General features: G+C 34.7%; 1 protein-coding gene and 2 long non-coding RNA genes across 7 annotated transcripts in view; 2 read left to right on the top strand and 1 right to left on the bottom strand.

Moving 5' to 3' along the window:
• The window catches only part of LOC149795270 (uncharacterized), a 33433-nt gene that overhangs the window by 502 nt on the left and 17479 nt on the right, over window positions 1-15452 (top strand). For 3 of the 4 annotated variants that reach the window (XM_089965001.1, XM_089964998.1, XM_089965000.1), the window contains exon 2: window positions 13832-14020. In XM_089965001.1, the coding sequence (XP_089821127.1) occupies window positions 13841-14020 (180 nt within the window). In that variant the 5' untranslated portion in view covers window positions 13832-13840. The remainder of the gene's footprint in view (window positions 1-13831; window positions 14021-15452) is intronic. The other variant, XM_089964999.1, reaches the window with a different exon arrangement.
• On the top strand, window positions 682-4004 carry LOC149795271 (uncharacterized). Its single transcript, XR_016422299.1, has 4 exons — window positions 682-1153; window positions 1799-2393; window positions 2506-2748; window positions 3015-4004. It is a non-coding gene; the product is annotated as an uncharacterized LOC149795271 (long non-coding RNA).
• LOC149795272 (uncharacterized) lies at window positions 4631-11676 on the bottom strand. 2 transcript variants are annotated; one of them, XR_016422297.1, is made up of 3 exons: window positions 11248-11676; window positions 7627-7713; window positions 4631-6276 (listed from the first exon to the last, which is right to left on the bottom strand). It is a non-coding gene; the product is annotated as an uncharacterized LOC149795272 (long non-coding RNA). The 2 variants fall into 2 exon arrangements; XR_016422298.1 differs by having other exon boundaries at window positions 4631-6234; window positions 11248-11672.

Here is a 15452-nt window from a genome sequence, read left to right on the forward strand (position 1 = left end):
CGGAATATCGGATGAAAACATGAATATGTAAAAAAGCAGTATACAATAGGACATGGAGATTGTTCAACATGTATCTATCCATAAACGGCACCCATCAAAGAACGGAAAATACTATCCCTGTATTCCATACTTGAATATGTGATACTACTAAAACAAATTATGATTATGAATACCTCCCTAAAACAGAAATCAAGGAATATTGAAATAACTACGGATGATTACAAAAATACACCAAACATATTTATGTCTTCGGAATCCGGAATGAATGTGTACAGAAGAGCATTAATAGCTAGGTCGACTTGTGGGTGTTTCTACTACGCATGGATGTCTATACCACCGACTCTGTAACATTATTTTTAAGATGTCTGCATGGTCGAGATAGTATAGGGATCGTTATTTACAGGCAAGGCGATGGGTACCGCGGAAAAGGTTGGAATCACCGTATATTACGAATTAAAATTGTCCAACTCGTATTATAATGCTATTTATCATTATTTGTAAAATATGTGTGTATGTTTGCAATTACACACACACACAGATATATATATATATATATATATATATATATATATATATATATATATATATATATATATATATATATATATATATATATAGAGAGAGAGAGAGAGAGAGAGAGAGAGAGAGAGAGAAAGAGGGGGAGGGAGTATATCTGGGAATGTGTACTATCCCTGACTATTCTAGGAAATGTTAACATTTCCTTCTTTAAGTTCAGTGGATATTTATAATCCATGATTTGTGCCATGTTGATGTGGTTCTTTTTAGAGGAAATGTACACATATTGCTGCTTACAATACGAGGGGCAACACTAGCAGTGCAATAACAACTGTAATTTCGAACGTTAATTCATTGTCAACATTGCAGCTGTCACTGTACATTTAAAGGCATAAAACCTAAGATTTTCGACTTTTTCTGTTCTTGCAAATGAATGATATTATGAAAAGTATATTACAAATAATGAGTAATTATACGTCATTCAGCTTCATAAAGTGTACAACTGTCAGTTTAATCAATGAAAATGTAATGATTTTCTAGTCACGGATTGCTAATTACTTATGCGGAAGCGGAATTTACCGATATTACCAGAAGTCGCAGTGTCACGTGACGCGTGTCAAGAAATATGGAAGTCGAGGTAAACATGTTTTTTTTTTGATGTAATTATTGCTTTATTCTTCATATTTATTTGTCTGTCCTTCTCCTTAGTTCTTTATAGTCATGTGCAATATATGTATTGATTATAGATTTCTTATTGTATATAATAAATTACAAGAAGTAGGCAAAAAAGGCAATATGATGGACTATCAAGACGATAAGTGATTCCTTTAAGGGGTAATTCATTGTGAGATTGTGTGTTACGTTGCAAGATAAACCAAATAAAAATATGATAATTCGTATCATTGCAGTCAGAACCGCTATTAAAATATCTCGATAAAGTCGCCTCTTTGGCTCATGATGAAGTTGATTATCTTGTAAATTTGCATCACCACCTCAGGCTCAGTATCCGATACTCGATGTGATTTGCGTATTTTGTTTTTACGCTTCAGTAATAATAATAGTAATAATAATAATAGTGTTGTGGGCAAGCTCCATTCTAAGTAAATATCCATGTGGTACATTGTTATGTGATAGAAGTATTAGCTTCGACAAAAGTGCAATTAAAAATAAAAATATTAGCTTCGACAAAAGTGCAATTAAAAATAAAAATTAATACCCCCCCATATTACAATTGAAAAACTTGTAATTTTTCTGCCTTTTATCACATATGATTTAATTATAGGTTTCTGATAACACAGAGTGAATCAGAATCTCAGACATCATCACTTCATAACAGTACTGACAGCCCAGAACAACATCAAGTAAGAGATGTTAGAAGAAGAGGTATTAGAGGAAGGGAGTCTACTAGAAGGGATACAGGCAGGGACGTATTAACCATTAAGCAGACTAAGCACGTGCTTAGGGCACCAGGGCCAAAGGGGGCACCACAAAGTTGAGACAAGGGTGAAAAGAAAGAAAACGAATGAAGATTTGTAAAAAAAAGTTGATAAAACTAGTGCAAATTGATCATAATGTTCTGTTTCTTGATCATGGTGCACCCTAGGGTTATCTTCCCAGGTGTACGTGGAAAGGAGGGGGGGCACCAAGATTTGTCGGTGCTTAGGGCACCAGTGAGCCTTAATCTGTCCCTGGGTACAGGAAGTGAGTCTACTAGGAGGGGTACAGGAAGAGAGTGAAGTAAAAGAAGTACAGGAAGGGAGTCAGGTAGGGGTAGCAGAAGAGTTACAAGGCAAAGGAGAGGAAGAGGAAATCAAGGACCATCACTTAGCAGGACAAAAGTGGCTACTACAGCTGAAGCCAGGGATCATCAGTTGAAGGTAAACATGACTTCTGTTACCCATTACAGTTAGCTTTTATATTAAGACTTGTAAATTTATGATTTATTTTTTTGTCAGTTTTTTTTCAAATTGTTGAATTCATTTCTTACAGGAACACATAGCCAAAATGACAACGGATGGAAAAGATAAACTTTAGGCTCGAATATGCCAAAAACACCCCAACATAGTCTTTGAAGTGATAAATGGCTCATCAACGGAGCAACAATGATACCATCCAAGACCAAGAGGTGAATCACCAGGTTGGTGCATATGTAGTAACTGCTGTGAAATGCCAGCTGATGATGAAAAGCAGTGCTGCAAACAAATAATGCCAAACTGCTATTCAAGGCTTCCTGTAAGTAATTTTTTGGTAAATTGTCTTTGTAGTTCTACTTTCCATAAGTCTCGTGACTGTAATCTGACTCAATTGCCCATCCAGAGTTAACATTTTTGTTATTTATAATGTACTATTAGTGAATTAAGCAGCTGATTGAAACACTTATTTATCATTATATCTTTGCTTCATTACATAACAGAAGAATCATTATTTTCCCACAGAACATTTAATGCTTTTATCTTTTCAGAATATTTTATACTGACAATTTTTTATAATTTCTGCAGGACTTCGACCTGGTTCTTTTAGATGAAGTCATGCTCCTTGTTGCACAGAGATATAGGCAATTTTGTTCTGGCAGCAGAAGAAGATAATGATTACAACTGGGGGGAAAAGGCATGATGCTTATAGGCAGTTCATTTTATGGATACCTTGGTGCTGGCAACAGATGTGTCATTCCAAGCTGCTGTGTATGGCGTATAAGGGATAAATACCCAGATTGTTTTGGCCAGTACTGTGGCTTTACTCAAGGAAGACTTGGGTGATCTTTCCAGTGATATGATATATGAATAATAGAATCTTTATTGGGGTTTGCACCAAGACAAGAAAATCCCAATCAAAGATTGGGATTTCATTGTCTTGGTACAAACACTGACTTAGATTATTTTCTCACCCAATTTTTCCAATTAAAAGAACCCTTCAAGTTTGTAATATAGTTAGCAGATTCAGCACATATTAGGCAAGTACTGTTATTGCCTCTCACTTTATATAAAGTCATCAGGTATTGTACTCTTGTATTAAAATAAGAATAATTACCTAAATATAATATAGCTTTATATGCTGCTCTTAGAAAAAGGAAATAAAGAAAAGAGTTATAATTGTTACATGTTGGAAGTACTGCACAATAAGCACCGGGAACAATGTGCTATTGTGTATAAATACAGCACATTGATACAAATATATGAATGAGGACAATTGGGTGACCTGTCAACACTAATATATGAGGAACTAGCCTACCATTACTATAACAGATTGATTACAGACATCCCAGTCCAAAATACTAGCCATTACATAGATGTTTTATTATCCTGAGTTGGTTTATATGCTTTTGACTAAAGTGATTACCATTTGCTCAATGACAAACTTTAGTACATCACCTAAACAAACTACTACACAGAAACAGATATTGTACTTAAGCCCACCCCCATGTGTGTTTCAGATTGCATTTGTTTTAATATTAGGGTAGCTAGGTACTTATATATATATATATATATATATATATATATATATATATATATATATATATATATAATGTGTACGTAATTATGCACAACAGTTTTACTTGAAGGAGTCAATGGTCACAAAATTGTTTGTCAGTATATCATATTTACCAAATATATATATATATATATATATATATATATATATATATATATATATATATATATATATATTGTGATTGTTTGAATATAACTTATTGTGATTGTTTGAATGTGGTTATCTTTCTAATGTAAACCTAATACTATTGATCACTGTTAGTGAACGCATGCAGCACAAACCAACATTGATGTGATAGGCGAAGGACATTAGAGGTTCAGTTCATTATCAGTCAAATGTCATGTACATAATGAAAGAGGGATACACATTATTTTCATGAAGTGACATTAGATTGAATTTCGATATTAGGTATTACTCAGGATGATGTATATTTCTGGCCAGCATTCAGTACATGTTGATACATCACATTTTTTATATTAAATTTTTTTATCATAATTTATATTTGTTGTTTATCAAGAAAATAAACATGCACATACATTTGGGTCATTTCATTATATCAGAATAATTAAGCAAAAACCAACTTATTCATCAGCGCAGTAATCTGTAAATGTGAATCTGTGACGACTTCTACAATTTTTATTTTATTTTCTTTAAGAAATTCAACACTTTTACAAAGTATGCCTTTTCTTAGTTTGTGCTTTTCCTGTCTGTCATTCTTTTGTCCATTGTTATGATGCACAAAATTTTCTAGCTGGAATTTTCCATGAATATGTATGTGCAATACTGGGCTGAATGTCCAGGGCTGTCCATTCTACCATCCTCATAATACCAGGATGCAGTTCGTATTGGCCCTAAGTTTCATACAAGCATTTGTAATAAATAATAATAATAGCTATCTTATAATAACAACTGCCATGTTGTTTTTGAGTAACCAATGATTAGAGCTGGAATTTAGCCTGAAATTAATGACTAAATGCTGAAATCCAGCTTTACCCACCTAAATTCAATTTTCCCACCTAAATTTAAAAATACGCTTACAAGCTGAATGATCAAATTTCAAGTCAAAGTACTAAGATGAGATAAGATACAAAATATTTTGTATAATGTTAAGAGATCCTGAGTAACAAGGTACGCACACTGAACACCTTGATTTGTCTTCATTCATCTTTGAGCAATAATACTGATTACAACTGATATCAAAACCAAGTGCTGAACATGACGATAAAACAACACCAATCGCTATGTTTTTTTTACTTGGGTTAAAGGTGTTTACATGATATTTGGGATTTTAAAGGACATGTATATCTTGGTTATAGCTATAGGTTTCAGATAACTTTTAGGTTTAGCTATATTAACTGAAATTTGACTTACCAAGAATTACAACTTCCTTTCCATGTAATAATTGTAATATGTGTTCCTGATGGTCAATCCAATATTGGTCAATGGATGGAATAAAATATGTCCTTTGAATTTTATGAAATGTCAAAACTTAAAATAGATAGCTTCAGAAATTTTAAAAACATGACAGTATTCTGAAAGGTACTGCTAGACATTAATTAGTATGGCAGATGCCGAAAGTAAATCACCACCATGTAGTTGCCTATTCAGCAGAGGCTGTGAACACCATTTCTTGGCACAATGTCCATTTACACAAACCTTTAGATACATATAAAACCTGATTTATTTTACATACAATAAAGAGTTCTTTTTTATATTTAGTGTGACAGTTTTGTGTAATAAATAGGGACTTCTACCTGCCTATATGTTTATTTTTATTCTGCCATTTACTAATTGTAAACCCACTGACATTAACAGCTAACATATATGTATGATCACCAGTACAGTATACATAAACAAGTCTAACAATTCAGGAACATTAGTTTATACCTTAACTGATAAGATGACAACATGTATAGTAATATAATGTGAGTAACATCCTCCAGTTTGCAAACTCTGATACATTTCAGAGCACATCTAACAGTTTTGCTGGTAATGGAGTAAATGTATCTTTGTAAAAGTAAAAGAAATATTGATAAATCTGATGAATCTTAGAAGACTTAGAAGTGCACTGTAATAAACTATAAAAGTACTGTCACCAACAATGTTAAAGGTATTTTCACAGTATGAATACGCCAAATATCAGGTCCTTATATTACTGGTTGATCACTACCATCATCCTCATTTGTGTCATCTTCTTAATCATCTTCCAAACAAATGTTACTGTCTGGTCTTAAAGATAAAAATGAAATATTTATGATATTTCATAAAATGCTGTAAGAAGAGAAGGTTATATCTTATGAAGTTTTAGTGTACAAATCAAATATTTGTTGGATTTCATATAAATATTCAGAGATTCTGATTAAAAACATTTCCAATGATATTATCAGGCAGTATGATAGTAGCTTCATTATCTTTTCACTATCTGTTACACAGTTACATACATTATAACATTTTAATCACATAAGAATTCTTTATTATAAAAGATACTAAAATTTTCATTACCTGAATGAAAGATTTAAACTTGGCTTATAATCTGGTCATCTGCTTCAAAGTTACTCTCAGAAACTTCCATTGTAAGACCAGAAAAAAACATAATATTCATTCCCCTCTGTCATACCAAGCTTTAAAATTTTGGTAGGTTGGTAGGAAATTTTTTTTTAAAAAATTTGTGTGTCGGAAAGTGCATCAGATATGGGAAAGTTGTTACTTTCGAAAGAAAAAGTATGCTTAAAAAATCAGAAAAATATAATTTTAAGTCAGTGGCTGTTTAGATCAGTTGGACAGGGAAGTGGAAACAGAAAATTCTTCAGAGGCCATCTATTTAGTACGTATGTAAAAATCCGGCAAAGCTTGGCCCCTCCCCCCCCCATCCCTGTACACATGCATACTTTTTTACACACACCCCACCTGCGTACGTACGCTTGCCGCACCACCACCACCCGAATTCTATAGAACGGCCTATATTTAATCCATGCAGAAATAATCAAGGATTAATAATTTTAACATGTTAAAAAAACAGATAGTCCACCGACGTTGAATGTCTGGCTGCATGAAAGAAATAAGCTGCGTAACTTTAACAAGTTTGTCTAGTGTCCGCTATAATTAAAATGCCGACTGAACCCTGTCAAACAGGTTATATATTAGACAAATTGTTATCGAGGTCCCCCCACCATTTCCTATGCGTATGTACATATCAGTAGACCGATCCCCCCCCCCATGTGTATGTACTAAATGGATGGTCCCTATCTAACGCCTTAGTGTGGTTTGTGTTTATAGTACAATGTATTCATTTCCTTTCTATGATAGCCACCTTCATGATTTCAATTATGCATCTATACTATATTTAAGATATACTGTAATTACACATTTGTAACTTGTAGAGAAAAGAAAGCTTTTGTAGGAGCAACTTTCTCATTCATACACAAATACCTTCCTATATATATATATATATATATATATATATATATATATATATATATATATATATATATATATGTACCATTGTTTTTAGTTAGGTTACATATATCATGCATGTATCACAATGGTGGTTTTTTTTTTGTTTACTACACAAATACTCTCATTTTATGTATGTATCACAATTATTGTTGTTAGTATACTTACTTAAATGGGTTGATAAAACTTTTAGACTTTCCCATCATAATACTTTCCTTCTTCTGAAATTATTCAACTCCAGACAAGGCTGAATCCCTAAAAACAAAATTTTGAAATTAATAATAATAATAATAATGAGGACTTTGTATAGCACCTAATCTTTAGAAGCTCTAAGCACTTTACAACATTAGACAACACCTATAAGATATATAAAAAAACATATATTATGATATGATTACAAAAACAAACACCATGAAATTAGAAAACATAAAAAAAACATGCTAAGAATATTTAAGGTAGGAAACATTGTTAAGTCTTTAAGTTTGTTCTTGCAGTCGAAATAACTGAGTTTTTAGAGCACTCTTGAATGGGATCACTGTTTCTTTGTGTTTAAGTTCAGTGGGCAATTCATTCCACGTTGCTAGGCCCTGGTATGCAAAAGAACGCTGTCCATATGACTTTGTTTTCATAGTGGGAATAATAAGTATACTATTGTCAGAAGAGGAGCGTAAGTATCTTGCTGGTGTGTACACATGTGTGAGGTTGGATAGGTATGTTGGACTTGAGTCTGTCAGTGAAACGTAACACAGAGAACAAATTTTGTGTTTGATTCTGGATCGAATGGATAGCCAGTATGGGGTACAGAGCAGCGGGGAGGCGTGATCTGGTCGTGGTACTCTAAGCATGATCCGAGCATCTGTGTTTTGATGTTTCTGGAGCAGATATTGAGATGAACCAGACAGAATTGAGTTACAATAGTCCAGTCTTGAAAGTACTAATGAATACACAAGTGTTTTAGTGGAATCAGCTGAAAGATATTTGTGAATTGAGCTGATGCGTCTCAGCTCAAGATATGCAGCCTTGCATATGTTCATGACATGTTGGTGCAATGTGAGAGTACTGTCCAGAGTAACACCTAGGTTTCGTACTGATTGTGTGAATTTAATGTTGGTGTTGCTGATATTTATTGTTTGAGGTAAATGATGTGAATGAGAAAGTCTTTTTGCTGTGATCAGAATGGCCTCAGTTTTATCATCATTCATCTGCAGCTTGTTACATGTCATCCATGATTTCACATCAGAAATGCACCTCTCTTCACCTTGGACAGTAGAATCAACTTCAGTTGGGTAGCTAGATTTGTACATTTGGGTGTCATCATCGTACAATTGGTGAGACACTGGATGATGATTTATGACACTTGAGAGCGACTGAGTCTATAGAATGAAGAGAACAGGTCCAAGAACAGACCCCTGTGGAACACCACAACATAGATCAACTGGGCTGGAGTGTATTCCATTTGCAGATACGATTTGTGTCCTGTTGACCAAGCAGAACTTGAACCACAGTAAGGCTGTATCATGAATGCCAAATACATGCTGGAGGTGGTGAAGTAATATATCATGGTCTGTTGTGTCAAATGCTGCAGACAAATCAAGGAGGGTGAGGACTGTAATCTTTCCGCTGTCCAACGCAGAAAGAATGTCATTAACTACTTTTAGAAGAGTAGTTTCAGTACTGTGGCATGGGTGATATGCAGATTGTACGTTGCTAAAAAGACTGTTTGAATTCAGATGAGATACAAGCTGGGATAGAACAACCTTTTCGAAGATTTTTGATATGAATGGGAGATTAGAAACTGGGCGGTAGTTCTTTAAATCGTTATAGACTAGTGTTGGTTTCTTCAGCAGAGGCTTTACAATGGCAGTTTTGAAAAATGATGGGAATTCCGATGATGAGAGAGAGGTATTAATAACATCAGTTAGTGAAGGCAATACTGGATCTAAGCACTCAAGTAGCAGTGATGTTGGAATTGGATCAAGTTCACATGACTTTGGTGTACTCTTCATCACGATTTTGTATGTTCGAAATCCATAGAGACAGTTCACATGATGCTAATTCTGTATCCCAACTGTATGGTGACGACGAGTCAATTGAAATTGTGGTGTCAAGCTTATCTCTAATGGTTTGTACTTTGTCACGGAAGAAATTCAAAACATGTCCGGAAGGTCGACTGGAGAGAATGTAGTTGGAAGTGGTGTAGATTTGTTCTTTGATATTAGCTTGTTAGTAATCTCGAAGAGCTCTTTGCAGCTGGAACTTTAGATGATTTTAGAAGTGTAGTGGGCTGATTTCACTGCATGGACTATATTTGTGACATTCTTCTTAGCGGCTTCATAGATTTGCCTAAGAATAGTGAGTTTGGTGGAAAGCCAAAGCCTCTCAGCTTTACGGCGGCTTTTTTTAGCAGTGCGAAGCTGGTCCCTAACACTGCTATACCATGGAGAACACTTTTGAATTGATACTCTGCACTTGGTAGCTGGGGCATGTTTGTCGAGCAATGAACGCAGGCAGTTATCGAATTGTTCTGCTGTAGGAGGTAAGCAAGTTGTTAGGTTAGCTTGGATGTCGTGCATCAGTTTGGTTCTATTTATCATACGGAGGTTTGTCTTAGTAGCAGTTCATTCGACATGAACAAAGCATTATCATTTATCATGGTTATTATGATGGGAATGAATAAGATATAATGCTTCAACAAATAATAATAATAATAATAATAACCATATTTGATTTACAGAGGGTGACTGATTTAGTTAAGGACTATTCTCCCTTGAGGCCCTATAACTAAAATACCCACTGCATGATGAGGAGCATTTAGTTATAAAGCAAATATCATTTGCAAAAAATGACACAAGGAACTTTTCTATCTTCTGCTTTAGTTACTTATGCACTCTTTTTTCCCCAAATGATTCATGTTCTTTGTTATTTGTTTACAAATTCCAGCAAATAATGTACAACAAAAATATTATTCTAAGTCATAGTCTAAATATATGCAAGTCGAAAGAAAATAACGTACATATTTTTTTAAAAATGTTTAATCTTTACCAACTGCAAACTATTTCACTAATATAGAATGATAAATTTCCATGCAATAAATAAATTCCTTAGATATGCATTTTCCAAAACATTTTTAAACAAGTAAATATACATAAAACTTTAATGAAATGTAGTAAGACTTACACAGCTGCCATATCTAATTCTGATGTGGTTATATCAGACACAGCAGGAATCGGTATCCGATGAACTATTGGCCCAGGTGTAGAAATTGTGACCATGTCTTCTGTGACATTCCTTTGTTTCTGATGAATCTTACCGTTTTCCTTGCACTGCCATTCAATTCATAACTAATGTACCCAGGTAAAATAAATGTTTCATTAGACACAATAATGCTATATACTTTACACAAATTTGCATGCATAAAATGTTCTCAACGGTATTGCATTACTTTACTTTACAATCATTACCATTTACATTATATATTTAAAAAAAAACAGTAGTGATTGCTTGCCTCTAAATAACGTTTTATGGTTGCTGCGAAAATGAAGATGATTCTTAATTCCCCTTTGGTAGCCTCAAAAACAGCAGCAGTACATGTTATGGTTTACACATGTGTCAAGCGATATGCTCTGTTCAGGCTATATTGATGCAGGGCTGAAAATTTTATTGCAAGATAAATAGAATAATGTCAGTTTATATAAAACATGTTAATTTAAAAGATATGATAAAGAATTAACTATAAGAAATAAATGGCGGTATCACAAATTGGCTGTTCATTGCAAAATTGTGACTCACCTATTCAGCAAGAATTTGGCGACCTCTGGATTAGTTTTCAGGTTTAAAGTGGACTTCATTTCATTCCATCATTCATGCTGGTCACCAATACATATGCGGGTGTTGCCGTAATTTTCCCAGCGAGCTTTTTTTTTCTTTCTTTTCCCTTTCAGAATCCGTAAGTTTTCTCTTTCTACCGACTTTCGATCTAGTTGCTTCCTCCATTATTTTTGTAAACACGCGTTTGCGCATGGCTGCAATTTTTAATCCTCGGGAGAGGCCAACTAAGAGGTTACATGAATATAGGCGTGGCAAACAGCGAATTTTTGTCTGCCAAACAATAATGAAGAATCGCGTTTTTTATCACAAAATTTCCGTTACTAGCCTGATTTCGGCCTCGGTAAGAACACGAATTATTATTATTCGTCTAAATAAGTAATTATGAACTGAAAAAAAACTATATAATTTTATTCGTTTTTACTTAGGTTGTGTGCCTTTAAGTTGTATTGCCACTAGATAAAAGTGAATGACATGCACTGTTGGCCTTATCTTCTGCTTCAAAGTATTTGCATCTATTATATTGATATCTGCTTGTAGCAGCACGGTTGCACTTGACAAAGTCTGACCAGCACACGTAGATTCCAACTGCACTGCAATTATCACTGCAACCGCCTGACCCACCAAAAGCTTTTGTACACACAGGTCGAACACGTTTGTAGAATATTTACCCATCAAAACGCCTGCCCGAATCACACTACGATATATATCGTTGTTATCGCGGTTTGTAATCACGCCATTACATTTCTCGAATCTTTGCGACATCTTTCATCAACTGCTCTGAAGATAGAGACGTTATTCCCCGGATTACCACCAACATTCTCAATGTAGCTAAGGTTTTCCATGTGTTCGGCTTGATGAACCATCGACTCAAGAGCGCTCTTTCTTTTGAGTTACAGTTTTGCTGGGATTGTTCTTCGTTCAACGTTGACGGGGTGAGGTCGGTGACTAACCCCAATGCATTCGTCATAGACGGTATAAAGTCTGTGATTGTGATTGCAGCTTCATCATTAGATGGCAATATAGATTGAAGAAGACCGCAATAAAAACATCTTCAGACGCCATGTGTCCTCGAAGTTCAGTTGGAAGAGCTGTAGATTTAAGTTCCATATCAGGAATTCCGCCAAAGAGTGCTAGACATGGCGACTGTTGGATACCATAGTGAACGCTAGTATTCTTGCTAGATTGTACAAATTTAGTCAGGCTGTTGTGTTAGTATAACCCATCCAAGCGATCAACAAGTTCTTCACGTTACAGTTTAGATATTCCACCAGTCTTTGAGTCGTAGGATGGCGAGGTGTTTCATACTCAATGAACAAACCTGGCCACAGCAGTTTTAGCTCTATAGGATTGGATGATGTTAACTATGAACGATTGTGCTTTTAAAATATTTGCGGTGCCCCAAAAGCAGAATAATATTCACGAGTCGCTGAGCTACTTCAAAAACACTGCGTCAAGATGCCCCAGTGCGGGACATCAAGATAAGCTGCCACACTACAGACATCGTAGCGCTATGACTAAAATTGCTAAAGCTACGTTAAAAAACCAAATCACAACCACACCCACACTAACAAACTCATACAAATACCTTTCACGTAAACAGTGTACTTTTTATCCACCCTGAATGGCATTGTTTTAATCAAAAAATGAGCGACTCCTTTTTTGAGGAATTCTCCAAGACCGATGGACCACATTCATAGCGCACACTGCACTATCAAATTTACTCATGATCATGACACAGCACCGAAACAATCTCAACGATTCTACGATTCTATGACATTAGTCTGAATTTTTCTGGTTTATCTTTTCATAGTGATATTATATCGATTTGCGTTGATGTATTGCGTCTATTTGTTTATCTAAATATTATTTTTGTCCAGTGTGTGTCTTTGACACTACACAACATCCCATCCTCCTCAGCAAACTTCGTTTTCGTTCAGTGTTGAATGAGAATCACTACATGTATGCGCGAGCCTCACTAATCGTAAATTAGTGTGTATTGCTGCGTGATTTCCAGGTTTCATTCATCAATTGAAAAACGTGTAAGATGTTCAATAAAACGTTGCATTACTCCATTTTGTTCAGTTGTGTTATACATAGAACATACAAGAATGCTTAACATGACTGTTTGTAAGTATATAACAGGAAGAATATTGACTGAGTATTGAAATATATTGAGCTCTTATGTGGTGTTGAATGCCCTCGCAAGCTATGACACTTTCCACCATATGACCTCGCATCAAATATTTTCCAATATTCAGTTAATAACCTATACATATAACGCTTGATCTTGACCGTTAGCAACTACTTTACACGAATGGGACAGTTTGGTGTGTGTGTATTAGACACACTCGCGTGTCAACGCAGTAATTAAATTCTCATCTAATACACAGCCACTCCGAATTCTATGACAGAAATCAAATATATGTGTGTGTGTGTGTGCGTGTATATATATATATATATATATATATATATATATATATATATATATATATATATATATATATATATAATACACCAATGTATCATCAGATGCACCATTTTTCAGTAGTGCGATATGGCAAGAGCCCAGCAGTCCGCAAGCAACAAAATTGTCGATCCAAAGAGTAAAACAATCGATCGTATTGCTGAAATATTGAAAGAATTGCGGAAAGACACGAAATACAAAGTAAATGCAGAACTTGCCACCGACCAATGGAACAGCACCTTGGAGGAGATGGAGAAATTAAGATCAAAGGTACTATCGAACTTCAGTAAGCAAAGATATATGTATGTATGTATATATGTATGCAGGTATGTAGGTAGGTATGTAGGTATGTATGTCCCTAGTGTAGGTGGGTAGGTAGGTATCTAAGTTTTTATGTATGTATGTATGTATGTATGCATGCATGCAAGATGACCCGTTTTATATGTCTTAAAGTTTAGCATAAAAATGGTTGATAATATAATTTACAGTTCAATATTTATAATTCAAATATTAATGAACTCACCTCTTAAAGAATATTGGTTTTCGTAATTCTGGTTTTTAAATATCCTGTATAGTTTCATTGGGAGAACTTCAAGGTTTTATAAAAGGCACGTTTTACAATTAAGGTTGTAGAGCCGGGGTTTTCGGGATCCATTATTTACTTAATGGTTTCATCAAAACGCTGAAATTTCAAGAAATTATCACATTCTGAGTATCCAAATTACACAGAGTTACTTATGTAAGATCTGAATTGATTTGAATAATTATAATAATCATCGTTATCTGACCTTATGAAATGGTTTCCGTACACGAGGATTCAGCAGTGTCATCAGTTTAAATCAAACTTTGTTGTTCGGAAGGAGGTATGTTAGCACGACTATGTTCACCTCATTTGACAGCTGACAATTTCTTGCGTACTTTCCTTTCATTTTGACAGGAATGTCAGAAATCAGCGAAAACTTTAAACGTTTTATCAGCACGTCAATAATGTCAAGATTAATACTAAACAACATAATCCTCAATAACAATAAGAAAAATTACAAGAACTTTTTAATTGGTTTCTAGACGTGTCCTTCGATTATACAAAAGTGTGTCTGAAATAATTTCTACCTAATTTGAAATGCTGAGTTTGAAAAAATTATGTGGTGAATGATTGTTTTGTTCTGAAGTACAGAAATATCTACAATTCTACAAAATATTTCATGAAATAATGTTATCTATGCATGATAAGCTATGATTTTGTAAAATATTAATGTAAATTAGAGTGCAATTCCACGTTTTCTATCACCATGATAAGCAATTCCATGTTCCCTCTATCACAATAGTAAGCAATTCCACGTTGCCCCTACCACCATTGTAAACATTTCCACGTCTTCTCAGAATCACTACGGTAAGCAGTTCAACGTTGTCCCCTTAACCCACAGTAAGCAATTCCACATTTCCCCCAATCACCATTGTAAGTAATTCCACGTTTCCCCCAATCACCGTTGTAAACAATTCCACATTTTCTCCTAATGACTACGGTAAGCGGTTCAACGTTGTCCCCTTAACCCCACAGTAAGCAATTCCACGTTTTCTATCACCATGATAAGCAATTCCATGTTCCCTCCATCACAATAGTAAGCAATTCCACGTTGCCCCTACCACCATTGTAAACATTTCCACGTTTTCTCCCAATCACTACGGAAGCAGTTCAACGTTG

This window comes from Sinohyriopsis cumingii, chromosome 7 (assembly GCF_028554795.1).
Source record: "Sinohyriopsis cumingii isolate HCF-2022 chromosome 7, ASM2855479v2, whole genome shotgun sequence".
NCBI lineage: Eukaryota > Metazoa > Mollusca > Bivalvia > Unionida > Unionidae > Sinohyriopsis > Sinohyriopsis cumingii.